At 36.2% G+C, this 14,529-nt stretch overlaps 4 protein-coding genes across 6 annotated transcripts; 3 read left to right on the top strand and 1 right to left on the bottom strand.

Moving 5' to 3' along the window:
• Positions 1–656: 656 nt before the first annotated feature.
• LOC103328875 (Plastid-lipid associated protein PAP / fibrillin family protein) lies at positions 657–4,391 on the bottom strand. Of its 3 annotated transcripts, none has more exons than XM_089054226.1 (12): positions 4,046–4,390; positions 3,913–3,966; positions 3,743–3,817; positions 3,328–3,447; positions 2,944–3,135; positions 2,708–2,791; positions 2,525–2,617; positions 1,903–1,956; positions 1,683–1,762; positions 1,492–1,599; positions 1,268–1,393; positions 657–1,001 (listed from the first exon to the last, which is right to left on the bottom strand). In XM_089054226.1, the coding sequence occupies exons 1-11, from the start codon at positions 4,316–4,318 to the stop codon at positions 1,306–1,308; spliced, it is 1,221 nt and encodes a 406-aa protein (XP_088910352.1). In that variant the 5' UTR covers positions 4,319–4,390; the 3' UTR covers positions 657–1,001; positions 1,268–1,305. The 3 variants fall into 3 exon arrangements, with proteins under 3 accessions (XP_088910352.1, XP_088910368.1, XP_088910360.1); XM_089054234.1 differs by lacking the exon at positions 657–1,001 and adding an exon at positions 1,045–1,182 and having other exon boundaries at positions 4,046–4,391; XM_089054242.1 differs by lacking the exon at positions 1,903–1,956 and having other exon boundaries at positions 4,046–4,391.
• A 701-nt stretch (positions 4,392–5,092) lies between these two features.
• LOC103327744 (peroxidase N-like) lies at positions 5,093–6,996 on the top strand. Its single transcript, XM_008230146.3, has 4 exons — positions 5,093–5,443; positions 5,569–5,751; positions 6,128–6,293; positions 6,427–6,996. Exons 1-4 carry the CDS (start codon positions 5,228–5,230, stop codon positions 6,837–6,839), a joined length of 978 nt encoding a protein of 325 aa, XP_008228368.3. The 5' UTR covers positions 5,093–5,227; the 3' UTR covers positions 6,840–6,996.
• Positions 6,997–8,150: 1,154 nt separating this feature from the next.
• On the top strand, positions 8,151–9,630 carry LOC103327656 (Peroxidase superfamily protein). Its single transcript, XM_008230048.2, is given in 5 exon segments — positions 8,151–8,423; positions 8,579–8,761; positions 8,846–9,011; positions 9,102–9,442; positions 9,444–9,630. Coding segments are annotated over 5 exon segments (999 nt in total). The 5' UTR covers positions 8,151–8,198; the 3' UTR covers positions 9,528–9,630.
• A 2,708-nt stretch (positions 9,631–12,338) lies between these two features.
• LOC103327561 (peroxidase 15-like) lies at positions 12,339–14,070 on the top strand. The gene is given in 5 exon segments (XM_008229931.2): positions 12,339–12,600; positions 12,720–12,908; positions 13,265–13,427; positions 13,507–13,874; positions 13,876–14,070. Coding segments are annotated over 5 exon segments (975 nt in total). The 5' UTR covers positions 12,339–12,387; the 3' UTR covers positions 13,918–14,070.
• Positions 14,071–14,529: the final 459 nt, after the last annotated feature.

Below are 14,529 nucleotides of genomic sequence, written 5' to 3'. Positions count from 1 at the left end.
AAGACCAAATTGATTTGGAGTGAGGTGTAAGTAACCGGGGCATCAAACGTCAAAAGAGGGCTGAAAAAAAAGAGAGAGAAAAACCAAACAAAGATTTCTTATCCTATGGGGAAGGTTTTGGAAAGAGAATGAATCAGTTCTGGGAAGTTTTTTCCTTGGTTACTTGTTAGGCAAGTAATAAAAGTTTATCCGGCATGTTAGTCGTTATTTAATTACTTCTAAGGAATTTTACTTATTTTTTTGAGATCTTGATGAGATTCACTTTTTTCTTTTGCGGAATTGTTAACTAAAAACAAAACAGTGTAGTTTGTTTAGGCAAGTTGACCCGGAAGTGTGCCCTCCTCTTGTACCCTAGTTTGAATTACCCTTTTTGTAGATTAGAGTAGTTTAGGATATTGCATTGTCATTAAAAAAACAAAACACAATCATTATTCTTGAATGGGAATAACATGTATTTAACAAAAAACAAAAATATGTTATAGTCGTGTGCAAAATCTCTAATAGATTTCTTCTATTGGTTGATGCATACAGCAGATGTAGATGAAGAGTGCTATTTAATTTGATTTATTTTTGTGCCTGAAAGTTAATGCTCATTAGGTTATACGATAAGTAATCCAAATCCCAGCACAGAAATACTCAATACCAAAGCCAGCGACTAAAGAAAGATACAATTGAGCCAATGACAATTAGCAGAAAGTATCTGAGATACAATTAATTGTGATTACGTTTGATGTTAAACAGGTAAAAGAAAGAAAGAAAAAACAGCCAAGAAAAGTATGTCAAAACAATTTTAATATGTAAATTTGTTTCTGAGTTAATAGGCCAATCTCATGGTATGATTTACAATAGGCCAGTTCCGCGGGAAATTATCTCCACTTTCTCCTGCTAGATGAAGCTGACTTTTGAGAAAATTCTGCCGATCCATACTTCAAGGCTCCAAGGCTCACCCCATTCCCAACCAAAATGCTTGTTTCACGCATTCTGATAGCTTTGCTTATCACCTGACATGTCCCAAACAAAATCTATGAAACTGTGTACGTTTGTTCATTTGTTCTTGTTTCCGGCGTAGACATGTGAATATGAGATATTCTATTTCATTTTTAGTATGTACGACATGAATTTTTCAGAATGATGGTGATGAAATTCTGCCTTTTTCTGGTTCCCACTGGGTTACCTTATCAACTGGTCAAGAGATGAAAAACAATCAAAATAACATGTGACTATGCTTTCATTTATACCAACAAAACCAGAAGCAAATTTGTATCACCTGAAATTTAGATCTTCTATCTGTTCGGTTAGCCCATCTTACTTCTGTCCTGTACCATCTGTTCGCAGATGCACAAAAACAATTTTATTATATCCCCGCGTAATTCTGATCTTGTCATCGCTATACCTGCAGCATACAATATTAATAAATATGTGAATGAAAGGGACTTTCAGCTAATCAAAGTGTTGTAACTAGCTATATGAATACCGGACGAGATATCTTACAGCAGTTCTAGTTTGAACTTGCTTTCTAGCTCTACGGGATATCCAAATTGGCCGCCGATGATGGCTGCATCATCCATTGTAATATCATATGTTGTGGTGCCAGATTTCCTGCCAATGTGTGAGACTCTGAAAATCAGGCTTTCCCTATCTCTTTTAAATTCCAGCTAAATTTATTCAAATGAGAAACTTACACAAATGTGCCAGTTATGGAAAATTTGAGTCCAAGCAAGATGTCAACCACAAACTTTATTTGTCCATTTTCCTTGACAATCTATAATCATAGCATTTTAAAAAATGGAAAGTAAACTAGTCAACCATGGAAACTCCATAAGGAATAACGAGAACTAAGACAAAGCAAGTTGAACCATCAAAATTTGTTGAACGCAATAGCAGCTATGATTTTTCGCTTACTTGCTTGCCCATAAGACCATTGGCAGCATTCTCTAACCAACTATCCGTTTCTTCCTGCCACATATAAGGACACATGAAAATTCTTTTATGTGTTCATCTTACAAAATGCATAATTGGATTTCAGTGATCTGGACCAGTATTAGCAGATTTTTATCTATTTGATGTCTTCTACATGAATATAGATCTTGCTCTGTAATTAGCTCTATCCTGTAGTAGTTCAGGTTAGCTTTATATTTGTTCTTTATAGCCTTTAAAATTCAGCAAGCTTCTCCTTTACTAGGATGAACCCTATTTTTTCAATTAACAAAATAACTTAGCTGATTTTGTTCTCTTATGCGCCTATTTGTGCCACATTCTTGAAAATGCATATGTATATAACAGTTGCATTCTTTCTTATATAAGCTAATGCTCTTGGTTGAACAAAGTGCAATGCACGTTTGATTTCACAACCATGGAGAGATGTTTGCCACATCAGCTCGTGCGATTAAACCCAATAAGTCTCAGACTCTTGATCTGTCCAAACTTAAGTTTCTCAGTGCCTTTTCCATATTACCAAGCCAATAGGATGTTGGTAAAGGACAATAAAACAACTCCTAGTATCAGTTTATCATCATGAGATTACCTGTGAACTCCATAGCATTTCCCACTCTCCCTCTTGGAGTTCTGGTTCACCTATGCCTTTATTCTGGTTGAAGGAGATGAACTCATCGATTGCCTGCAATAGAAATACGGTTGCAGGAAACCATATCAGCAAGGAAAAGTTTCTTCAGCATGCAACTTGAGAAACTTGAATTGGCAACGTCACCTCTTTGACTCCTGTACCCGTGGAGATGGTTGATAGCAATCTTTGCCTAGGCTCAGTTTTCTTTTGCAGCACAAATGTGGTTCCCTGCACTACAAAGGTATTATGGATATCCTTAGCTACGATCAACTCGTTTTAAGGTTCAAGCAATTAATTCGGTAATATTACTGATGTGAAATGCAGCACAGAATGTGTTAAAAATCTGTTTACTGCTAACCAATGAATGTATGTCCTATTACCTTATTTCCTCTTGATATTCGGAGGTTTCCAGATTGGGACAAGTATGTGGTATCCAACCAACCCTTTGCCTCATCTCCAAGAAGTCTGAATGGAACTGGATATGGAACCTTAAATGGTAAAAATTTGAAAGAAAAGGCTGCTCTGTCAAACCGGAAAAGGATTCGTTTCCTATCTTTGATTGACGCCGCCGCCTTTGTTTGAACAAAAGAGACAAAACTTAAGTGACAAGAAAATACTTAAAAATGATCTATATGGCATCATTCATGACTTGACAAGAATCAAAGGGGGGGCAAAAGAAAGGAACTGAATGATAGTAACCGTTTAGTGCTGCAGAAAGAGACATATGTAGAGATATTTAGCAGTTGGAGAGAGCAAAGGCATACCTCTACTTTCAGCTCACCTATTGCATCAGAGAATTTTACGATATTGGATACGCGTGGGTCATTTGTCCGAAGAAATACCTCTTGAAACACGCTAAAGAAGTCGACCCCAACAAATGTCCTCTGAAAGATATTAAATGCAGGATTCAATTGCCACTTTCAAATTGTTTAGAGGGCCAACTGAACTTGTTTTGTTTTGCAAATCAATTTTCTTTCCATGAAATTTGGAGTCCCTAGAAGATCCATATCTTTACATTTGCAACACTCTACATGTGCATCATATAGCTAGGGTGATGCTTTCAAGATCTCAAGGAAAACCAATATATATTGCAAAAGAAACCAAGTTTTTGCAATATTCAAAAAGAAAAAAAGAAATTCATACAAGGAGGGGGAAAAACATCAGTTGAACAGATCATACTTGAATGGGAGAGGCAGTTCCAGGTCTTGTAGTAAACATCAATTGCCAGCGTCCCTCAATCAAACTAGAGCTGGTCTGCATATAAAACATACATTTTGAAGATATAAACAAATACAAAGAGACCAAAAACAACAATCAAAGCAGAAGGTTGTATTTCAATGATATCGAACCGGGTCCGGAATGCCTTGTAAACTTTCAAGAGCTTGCACAGCACGCTCAACATCCTGCAAAATCATTAATTCTCATTCAATAATTTTTTATTAATCACATAATTTAAGAAGAGAAAAGAGAGAAAAGCGTTACAGTGAGTTGCTGAGGAGAAGCAGAGCGGCCTCGGCCTTGAATTCCAATGAGGGCTTCAACGAGAGAGTTCTCTTCCTCTGTAAACGAGACTTGTTGTTGCTGTTGTTGTTCATCTACGAGAGCCAAAACTTGAGTGAGATGCTTTGTACGGCTTGAGTTTCTGAAGAAGCGAAGAGTTGTTGGTGAGATTGAGAATGTGGGTTTTTCGCGCCAACCATGGAATCTCAGGCTTGTTAGATTTGGTGGTGCTGCTGCTGTCACTGCTGCCGCCATTGATGATCAAGAAGAAGCAGAGAGGCTGAGAAAGGCAGAGTGGTGCCAGAGCAACTGCCAACAGTGTAAGAGAGATTGAAGCTATTTGATTAATATCTCCTTCCTTTTGCCACGTGGGCTGTTCTCCATCAGACACGTCCAAATTGATATGTTGTGATTTATCTCTATATGTTTGCTGTTTACTTTTGTTTGACGAATTGGCGCCATATATTACATTCATGTTATTTTCTAATATATATTTTTAATTTCCTTTTTTGTTCCAATTGTTGTTTTGTTTTAGTTCTTACAAAATTTTAGTTTATAATTTACCTTTAACCTAGAAACCATTTTTGGTTAGGTAGTTTAATTGTATCAAATAAATTCATGTGACATGTTAAGTTCAGCACAAGATGTATTATATATGTGAGAGAACGTATTAAAAATATGAAGCCAAGTCATCCCACGATTTGCATTAGTATGTAAAGTCATGAGTGTTTCACCCATTATTATTGCATGCGCAGCGCAACTTAATGATTAATATCACAGAATTTTGGGAAAAATTGCTTGAATAAGCTTTCCATCTGTTTTACTTTGATTCCTTGCCTTATATATTTGATGGTGCAAGGTTATTATGATTGCAATCCAATAATTAGGAAATCTTACAATTCTGTCAATTTCTGATTGGCATATATCAATTTGGTGCACTCACTAATCTATCAGGTTTATGCAATTTCATTGTAGCTCTGTTGACCAAACGAAAATACTGGGGGAAGTCTAAAGCCTAGCAGTTTCCAGATATCATAGTCCACAGCACTAAAGCTATGGAAAATTGATTGAGGCATTGCATAATTAATATAAATGAATATGACAATGCCCCTCAACTTTGGTTATTAATTTGTACAAGCTTTGCCTCTGATACAAGTTATAACCATGACCAGATTTAATGAATATAAAAGTATATTTTTTGTCATAAATCTGTTCATGTTGTGTTCAGCTGTGAGGTCTGATCTTAATGCAGATTTCTATAAGCAGACATGTCCAGATCTTCTCAAAATCGTCAGGAAAGAAGTGAAAGATGCTCTAAAGATTGAAATGCGAATGGCGGCTTCCTTGCTTCGGCTTCACTTTGTCGATTGCTTTGTGAATGTGAGTTGAAAACATTACTAAAAATAATTAGCAATATTTTGGTACCTTGATTTAGGCTTATGTTTAGGCTAACTTCTTTTACATGCCTTTCTATGCTTTCCAACAATCCCAATCATTTTTCTTAGGGCTGTGATGCATCAATTCTGTTGGATGGAAGCAACAGTGAGAAATTTGCTACTCCCAATTTGAACTCTCTTAGAGGATTTCAAGTGGTGGATGCAGTCAAAAGTGCTGTGGAGAGTGCATGCAGTGGAGTTGTATCCTGTGCTGATATATTAGCCCTAATTGCCCGGGATTCTGTTCTCTTGGTAAGTGTTCATCTTTGGTTTCTCTTGTTTTCAAAAATATGATCATCATTCGCAAGAGGCTTGTAGCTCAAGTGCTATTAACTCTACAGTTGAGATCTTGTGTGTTGAATCTCTTTATCAGTTTTCATCTTCGGTATCTCTTTGTTTACGAAAATGTGATCATCGTTTGTAAGGCTTATAGCTCAAGTGCTCTTAAACCTTGCACCCACCCGAAGTCTTATATCTCTTGTTTAAAAGGAAATATTGTATCACATTTGTATGTAACAAAGGCCATTGAAATCATTTGAGTCATTTCAGCAACATCAAAAAGTCGTCTTAATTATCCAGATCTGAGTAGAAGTTGATGACGATGAAACTAAGAGCTCAAAATGTGCAGAGTGGAGGACCAACATGGAAGGTTTTATTGGGAAGAAGGGATGGACTGGTGCCAAACCAGAGAGGAGCAAATCTTGCTATTCCTTCTCAATATGACACACTGGACACAATAATTTCAAAATTTGCCAATGTAGGTCTCAATGTCACAGATGTGGTCTCCTTGTCAGGTACATAACCTAAAAATCTATATAATTATTGTTAATGTCACAGATTTGGCCATATATATTTAATTTAGACTTAGCATGGTAGTAAATTAAATCAATGAATAATGGTAATGGGGGTGTCATTTGGCATGTGTAGGTGCTCATACAATTGGACAAGCAAGGTGTGCCACTTTCAGCAAGAGACTCTGGAACTTCTTCAACACAGGAGGTCCAGACAGCACAATGGAAAAAGATATGCTATCTGATCTGCGACATGTATGTCTCGTGAATGGCGATGGCAACGAAACCACAGCTCTTGATCGAAATTCGAATGATCTCTTTGACAACCATTACTACCAGAACTTGCTCGACGGGAAGGGCCTTCTTCATTCTGACCAAATTTTGTTTAATGGTGGTGACGATGAGACCAAAAGTATTGTTGACAACTACAGAAGAAAGCCTAAACTTTTCTTTGATGACTTTATTAAGTCAATGATCAAGATGGGAAATATTGGCCCAGTGACTGGATCAAGTGGACAGATTCGAAAGAATTGCAGAGTGATCAATTGATAATTGTGTTAAACTCTGCTGAATTAATATATTAAAATCTAGTTTTGTGGCCTGTATAAATTATAATGCTGATGAAGGGTTTGCCAGTTTTTTCTGGGATATTAAATAATAAAGGCCAAAAGTCACTTTTGGTCCCTGTAGTTTGGCATTTCAACAACTTTTGACCATGTAGTTTCAATTATGTCAATTTTGCCATAGTAGTTTCGTACTTGTAGCAATTCAAGGACATGTTAGTATTCTTGTCAATTTCTTTCACGATGCAAGGGGCAATTTCGTCAACCCAAAACCCTTGAGCTAAAAGCTTGTGTGAAATTCCAATTTCATATTAGGACTCGAAATTCAACCACTAATCCCAATGTTTGAAGAACCTTAAACCCAAATGACCAATTTCAAGCCCTAATATATGAAATTAGGGCATTCTCAAATGAGCTTTTATGCTCAAGGATTTTGGGTTGACGAAATTGTCTCTTGTACCGTTAAAGAAATTGGAATACTAACTTGTCATTGAATTGCTACAAATACGAAACTACAGGGTCAAAATTGACGGAATTGAAACTACAGGATCAAAAGTGGTTAAAATGCCAAACTACAGGGACCAAAAATGACTTTTAGCCAATAATAAATTACAATATATATATATATATATATATATATATATATATAGCACTCATGATATGAAGATAGCAAAAATTATTAACAAATTGAAGTTTGAACCAATAGATTGATCTTCTATTTCATCGAGTTGTCTTTCAGATCAGAAAAAGAAGAAAAGACAAACTGGAAATGTAGTGGCCTCACTGTGAGTTGCTTGATCAAAATGTCAACTCCTATGTCCTATCAACTTCAATTTTTTATAACCATTTTTGCTGTGCTATCTGTTTAACTTGTCAAATTGCTAAAGCTTAATCTTATTCTTAATTACAAATTGTTAATGCATGCACAATTTAGTGATGCGCATGCACAATTTAGTGATGCGCGTGCACTGAAGTGGTAGCAAAAACGCATTTGGCTTTCTGTTGGCATGCACTATAATATAGTCTGAAAACGATTAACTAATCTTTGATTCATGAACTTGCTTAGAAAGCTTTATATACTATATGCAAAACTGATAACAATTAGGCCACCACTCTTTTGGCAAGTATGCAAATTAATATCAGTCTCACAATCTCAGTGCAGTTTTCTGAGTTTGAGTAATTATGCAGTCAAGCTCTGGGTGCAGCCGCCATACATCATAAGCACTAGCTTAGCTTTAAAAAAAATCTTAATTTCTCGCATGATGTTGTCTATAAATTGAGTTAACACCATATTTATTAGCATTAACTAGGGTCTGCCACTGCCAATATCCTCCTCAAGTAAATCATGACAAGGTCATCGATTACTTTTAGTCGTCGTTACTCTTTGTTAATGATCACGTTCTTCGCGTTGTGTCTGGTTGCGAAGGCACAGTTAAGTACAGATTTTTACCGGGCAACATGTCCGGATCTTCTCAAAATTGTCCGAAGAGAGGTTCTGAGTGCAATCAAGACTGAAATGCGAATGGCTGCTTCTTTGCTTCGGCTACACTTCCATGACTGCTTTGTCAATGTGAGTTTAAGGCCTTGAGCATCATGCATCCCAATTTTTAACTAGCAAGCATTTCCTGTGGGTTTTTAAGACCTCCCTGATGAGGCATCATATTATTCATGGTGTTAAAATAAACATATATAAATTAACTCTCTTTTGCGCATATATACGTGTAGGGTTGCGATGCCTCACTACTCCTGGATGCAACTGACAGTGAGAAGGCTGCCGCGCCCAATTTGAACTCAGCAAGAGGATTTGAAGTCGTGGACAGAATCAAGAGCTCTGTGGAGAGTGCATGTAGTGGAGTTGTATCATGTGCTGATATACTAGCCATAGCTGCCAGAGATTCTGTGGTCCTAGTAAGTTCACACTTTCTGGGTTCATTTTATACATATCTACATAAGTGTTAATGAGATCAGAGACTAAACATGTTAATCTTGCAGAGTGGAGGAACTTCATGGAAAGTTCTACTGGGAAGAAGAGATGGATTGGTGGCAAATCAAACCGGAGCAAATAATGGACTTCCTTCTCCATTTGAAACTCTGGATGTGATCATTTCCAAGTTTGCCACTGTAGGCCTCGATGTCAAAGATGTTGTGTCCTTATCAGGTACATACTAATATCTAATCTCCAATATAATCCACCAATTAACTCTAATGTGTTAGTGGATTTAATTAATTCTGTGTTAACTTATTATAGGAGGTCATACAATTGGGTTGGCAAAGTGCAGCACTTTCAGCAATAGGCTTTTCAACTTCTCAGGAACAGGTAGTCCAGACAGCACATTGGAACAAAGCATGTTAACTGATCTACAAAACTTGTGTCCACGCACTGGTGATGGAAGCAACACCGCCCCGTTTGATCGAAACTCAGCCGATCTTTTTGACAACCATTACTTTCAGAACTTGATTAATGGAAAGGGCCTTCTTGGTTCTGATCAAATTCTGTTTTCCAGTGATGCAGCTGTGACAACAAACACCAAAAGTTTGGTCCAAAGCTATAGCTCTAATTCCGGGCTTTTCCTCAGTGATTTTGCTGAATTCTATGGTCAAGATGGGGAATATAAGTCCTCTTACTGGGTCTGCTGGAGAGATCAGAAAGAACTGCAGACTGGTTAATTCATGAAAACAATACATATATGGTTGAGCTAGCAACATTTGAAAAATTATATTGTCCCTTCCACCTGAAATTATTTTATGAAAAATGTATGTGGCAGTGAAAAACCTCATGATCCTTTCTCTTGTGGACACAAGACTTCAGATATGACAACTATGATTATAAATAAACCTACCTGAAATAGGAGAAATGATACTATACGAAAACACATTGGGCAATACCTCATGTATCTATCTTTTCATCACATGATTTAAAGCCCTAATGTATTTATCTTACTCTCAAAAAAAATTAGAGAGAGAATGGGCCAAAAAACAAACGAGACGAGGAAAATCAGATTTCAAATGTATTTATAAACTTAAAACAAATTGCCCCTTTGTGACAGATCAAACACTTGCAATCACACAATTACTTCCCACGACATGATTGTATTCTACCAATTAGATGCTGACACTTAATTTTCTTATTTTTATAAATAAAGGACAAACTACAAAAGGCATATGTTCATTCATATATTGAAGTTGAATTGAAACGTTTACATCTTTGGTGGGAAACTAAATGTTTACTAAGAAATTATAGAATACTACATTAGTAATAACTATATGGTACATCTTGTATATATGTTATAATATGGATGGATAACACTGACTGAGTTTATTTCCCTTCATTTCGTGAATAATATCAATAAATATCTATTTGTATTACAACACGTATCTTTCACGATATTTAGTGGATGATCTAATATTTCCACATAATAGTGACACCGCTTGCATTAATGGATTGGGAAAGAAAATTTGTGGCTTGTAAGCCGCCTGCATGGCTCAACATTGCAATTCGCAAAGTATGAAAACATTGGATTCGTTTCCTCTGTACAGTAAAAAAGAAAAGAAAAAAGAAGAATATTATTTTGTCTATTTTTCTTCAAAAATTTGAATGCATGCTCGCATGCCATTACCAAATCCTCATTGATTAATTATTAGCTCCTTCCTTGCATGAAAATTCAGCAGCTGAAAAAAAAAGGTCATGAAATTAATTTGTGGTGGATATGAATATAACAGTTTCAAATGCTGTCAAAAAAGAATATTTTATTGTCTTTTTCTTAACAATTTGGTTGCATGCATGCTATTATTCCATCATGCCATTAATTATTATTGGCTCCTAGCTTAGATGACAATTCAGCTGAAAACCTCATCAGATATCGTCTTGGAAAATTCAGCCAGCCAACTATAATCAAAGTGATCCTTTTATATACACACTTGTAACGAAGTAGGTAGCCTTCTTTTTGACCACATAAGCGATAGTATTTCATTAGATCAATTAAAAAAATACATACAGAGCCATCTTGATTAATAATATAACGAACATGGGTAAAGCTTCTTCCGTGACCAGAATCAACTCTAGAGGTGAAATGATTTAGCTAGGAAGAATAAATCGTAAAGAACTTGTCTAAAGTTGTCCTAAATTAAGTCATTTCTGAACAAGGTGATATACACAATATGCTAAATTCAGCAGCATGAAGGTTTTTATTTTCTAACTGTTTAAAGGAAAATGCTAGCTAGGCATACCACACATTTTGTACTAGGCTCCACCTCTATTAGAGATGTGGTATATAAATGTGGTAAGCCTAGCTAGCATTACCGGATAACCATTAGATATTACTATAATGAGATAATAAAGTCAAATTAAGGAGAGGCTGGAAAGCAAAAATTGCTGACTCTTATTTTATCTTATTTTTCATTTTTCAAGGATGGATGTTATTCTGAATTTGCACAATATTTATACATATAGATCAAAGAACGTTGTAGTCAAATTTAGGAGGCGAGCTTGTATATATATATATAATTAGTATATTTTAAGGAATGATTAGATCATCCCTTTTGAGAGATGAGATGAGATGATCATGAGACTAATTAAAGTGATGTGGTGTGGGTGTGGCCACAACTATACCACGCGGTTTGAAAAACTAATTGTAGTCTTTTGATTTTATTGACTACATATACAGAATTTCTAGAATCCTAGATCTCCTGCAACGCATATATCCAATATTTGAACAAGTATAGCCCAGAAAGAAACGTCCGTGACTGCTCTAGCTAGCTACTTCATGTTGAAATATATCAACACTAATTATTGATCTAATCATTGAGGTCAACAGCTTACACTATTAACTAACATTATAATTAAATTCTTCAAATTTTGGTCCAGGCGATAGTCTAATATAAACTATAGTTTAAATTACAATAGATTGGAGATTTCTCACATACACACACTACCAATCCAATATACGCATGGTAAATCTAATCACACTCATGCATGCTGCATAGAAAATTTAAGGGACATTTTCTCCAAAATATATATGGATCTGAAAACTAGGCATTTGTGAACTGGGAAAAAAAGTGTCTTAAACACCCTTCAAATGCAAAATCATTGCTTCGTGACCAATTCTGGCTCTGCTAAATTGTTAGCTATTGGATACAAAGACCACGGCAAAGGAGAATAGACACAAGATTATATTGACATTGGACTTTTGAAATATACATACGTATATCTCCAGTAAAATATTTGCGCCCTCCACTGGACTTTTGAAAATTCTTTAACTAAAGCTTACGTAGAAAAGTTCATGATTCCTGTAGTAGGGTAGGGCCACATCATCTGAAGATTCCTATATATGAATTTTCAACGGTCGGATCTCTTTGATCATATTTTCTTAGCATGCACAAAATGCCTAGAGATTTGAGGTGCACCATCTCACCTAATAATAATATAATTTCCCTATATAAGGGTAGAGATATTAGTCTCCAATCATCCCATCTCATCTCCCAAGTTAGAGCTACTAACTATAGCAACCTCTTAAATTCGTTTTCCTCATACCATAATGTCTTCATCATTTTCAATTGTAGCAGCAACTATTCTTGTTACTATTTGTGTGTTGGGAAATTCCAACGCTCAACTAAGCTCAACTTTCTATACCACCACATGCCCAAATGTAACCAGCGTTGTTCGTGGTGTGGTGGAGAAAGCTCAACAAAATGATATTCGTATTGGTGCTAAACTCATCCGGGTTCATTTTCATGACTGCTTTGTCAACGTAAGTAAAAACATAAAAGAAATTTTTTTTCGTATACGTGTCAAATTGTGATTTGTCTAAATAATGAGATGTTTGTAATGTAACTATGTGAAATACTAATTAATTAATTGAAGATGCAGGGGTGTGATGGTTCGATTCTGCTGGACAACGCAGATGGCATAGAAAGTGAGAAAGATGCAGTTCCCAATCAATCCACAGATGGATATGATGTGGTTGATGACATCAAAACTGCACTCGAGAATGTTTGCCCTGGTGTTGTCTCCTGTGCCGACATTTTAGCAATTGCTTCTCAAATACTGGTTTCTGCGGTAACATACATACATATTATTCTTAATTATATATTATTTTAGTTGCAACTTCAGTTAATTAATGGAGTATTATTCGTATTTGCATTATATTTTATATGTCCAAGAGGACCAGACCAAGTCATCAGAAGCATCAAATGAACAAGTCTATATATGAATTGGGAATATGGTTGAGAATTTTTTATATTCTAGTTACACCAGTCATATGGTATATCGGAACATAAAAGAATTACTCCAAGATTAGATAATATAATTACGGAACAAGTCTATAGATGTATATGCATGATTTCTTATATATATATATATATATATATATATCTTTCTTGTCCTTAATTATATATTATTTATGAATGTTACAGAATGGAGGCCCAACGTGGGAAGTTCAATTGGGAAGAAGAGACAGTAGGACAGCCAACCGAGCTGGTACCACTGCCATTCCAAGCCCTTTTGAAAACCTTGAGCAAATTACAAAAAAATTCAGCGACGTAGAATTAGATTCTACTGATCTGGTTGCTTTATCAGGTATATAACTGATCACTAGCTATAATATAACTGTTCTAGTTATAAATTTGCAAAGATATATGACCGTTTGGTTTCTCAGGTGCTCATACATTTGGGCGGGCAAGATGTGTTACTTTCGTCCACCGTCTGTACAATTTCAGTGGCACGGGGAACCCCGACCCGACCATAGACACAACATACTTAGAAACGCTACGGCAAATATGTCCTAACGGCGGCAATGGAGGTACGTTGGCGGACCTTGACCAATCAACGCGTGACGAGTTCGACAACAACTACTTCACAAACCTCCAAAACAAGCGCGGGCTTCTCCAAACGGATCAGGAGCTATTCTCAACTAGCGGAGACACTGTTGCCATTGTGAACCGCTTTGCTAACAGCCAAAGTGACTTCTCTGATAGCTTTGGTCAGTCCATGATCAATATGGGAAACATTAGACCTTTGACGGGCAGGTGATGGAGAGATTAGGTCTGATTGCAAAAGAGTCAATTGAAATCATCTTACTGTAATTGTTTGTGCCTCAAAAGATAATTAAGGCTCAAGTATTATATAGTTGTCCATGTATCATAACATGCATGTTATTATATATGTATTGGTTCTGCCTGGCATACCAATGGACATTCAAATAAAGTGAAGGAATTTTGGAAACTTGGAAGAAACGTGTGTTGATCAAACTTGGAAGAAAACATACATTACCCTAAAAATTGTCCTCCCAGTAACCTGCCAGCGGCCCCATACAATTTGTCCATGTTACCATGTATATTCATAATGCATGCATGGCAAAACATGACCATAACATGCATGTTATATTATGGATCTGAACTCACGAAAACGTGTCTTAGGGGTTCTTCACTATTTTAAGAACACCGCGCCGTTTGATCGAAACTCAGATCCGACTCTTTTTTGATCGAAACTCAGCCGATCTTTTTGACTTTTTCAGAACTTGATTAATGGAAAGGGCCTTCTTGGTTCTGATCAAATTCTGTTTTCCAGTGATGCAGCTGTGACAACAAACACCAAAAGTTTGGTCCTAAGCTATAGCTCTAATTCTAGGCTTTTCCTCAGTGATTTTGCTGATTCTATGGTCAAGATGGGGAATATAAGT

The sequence above is a fragment of the Prunus mume genome, linkage group LG1 (assembly GCF_029339155.1).
Source record: "Prunus mume cultivar Tortuosa linkage group LG1, ASM2933915v1, whole genome shotgun sequence".
Classification (NCBI taxonomy): Eukaryota; Viridiplantae; Streptophyta; class Magnoliopsida; order Rosales; family Rosaceae; genus Prunus; species Prunus mume.
The sequence above is the reverse complement of the archived record's forward strand: the minus strand, read 5'-3'. Positions and strand labels throughout refer to the sequence as shown.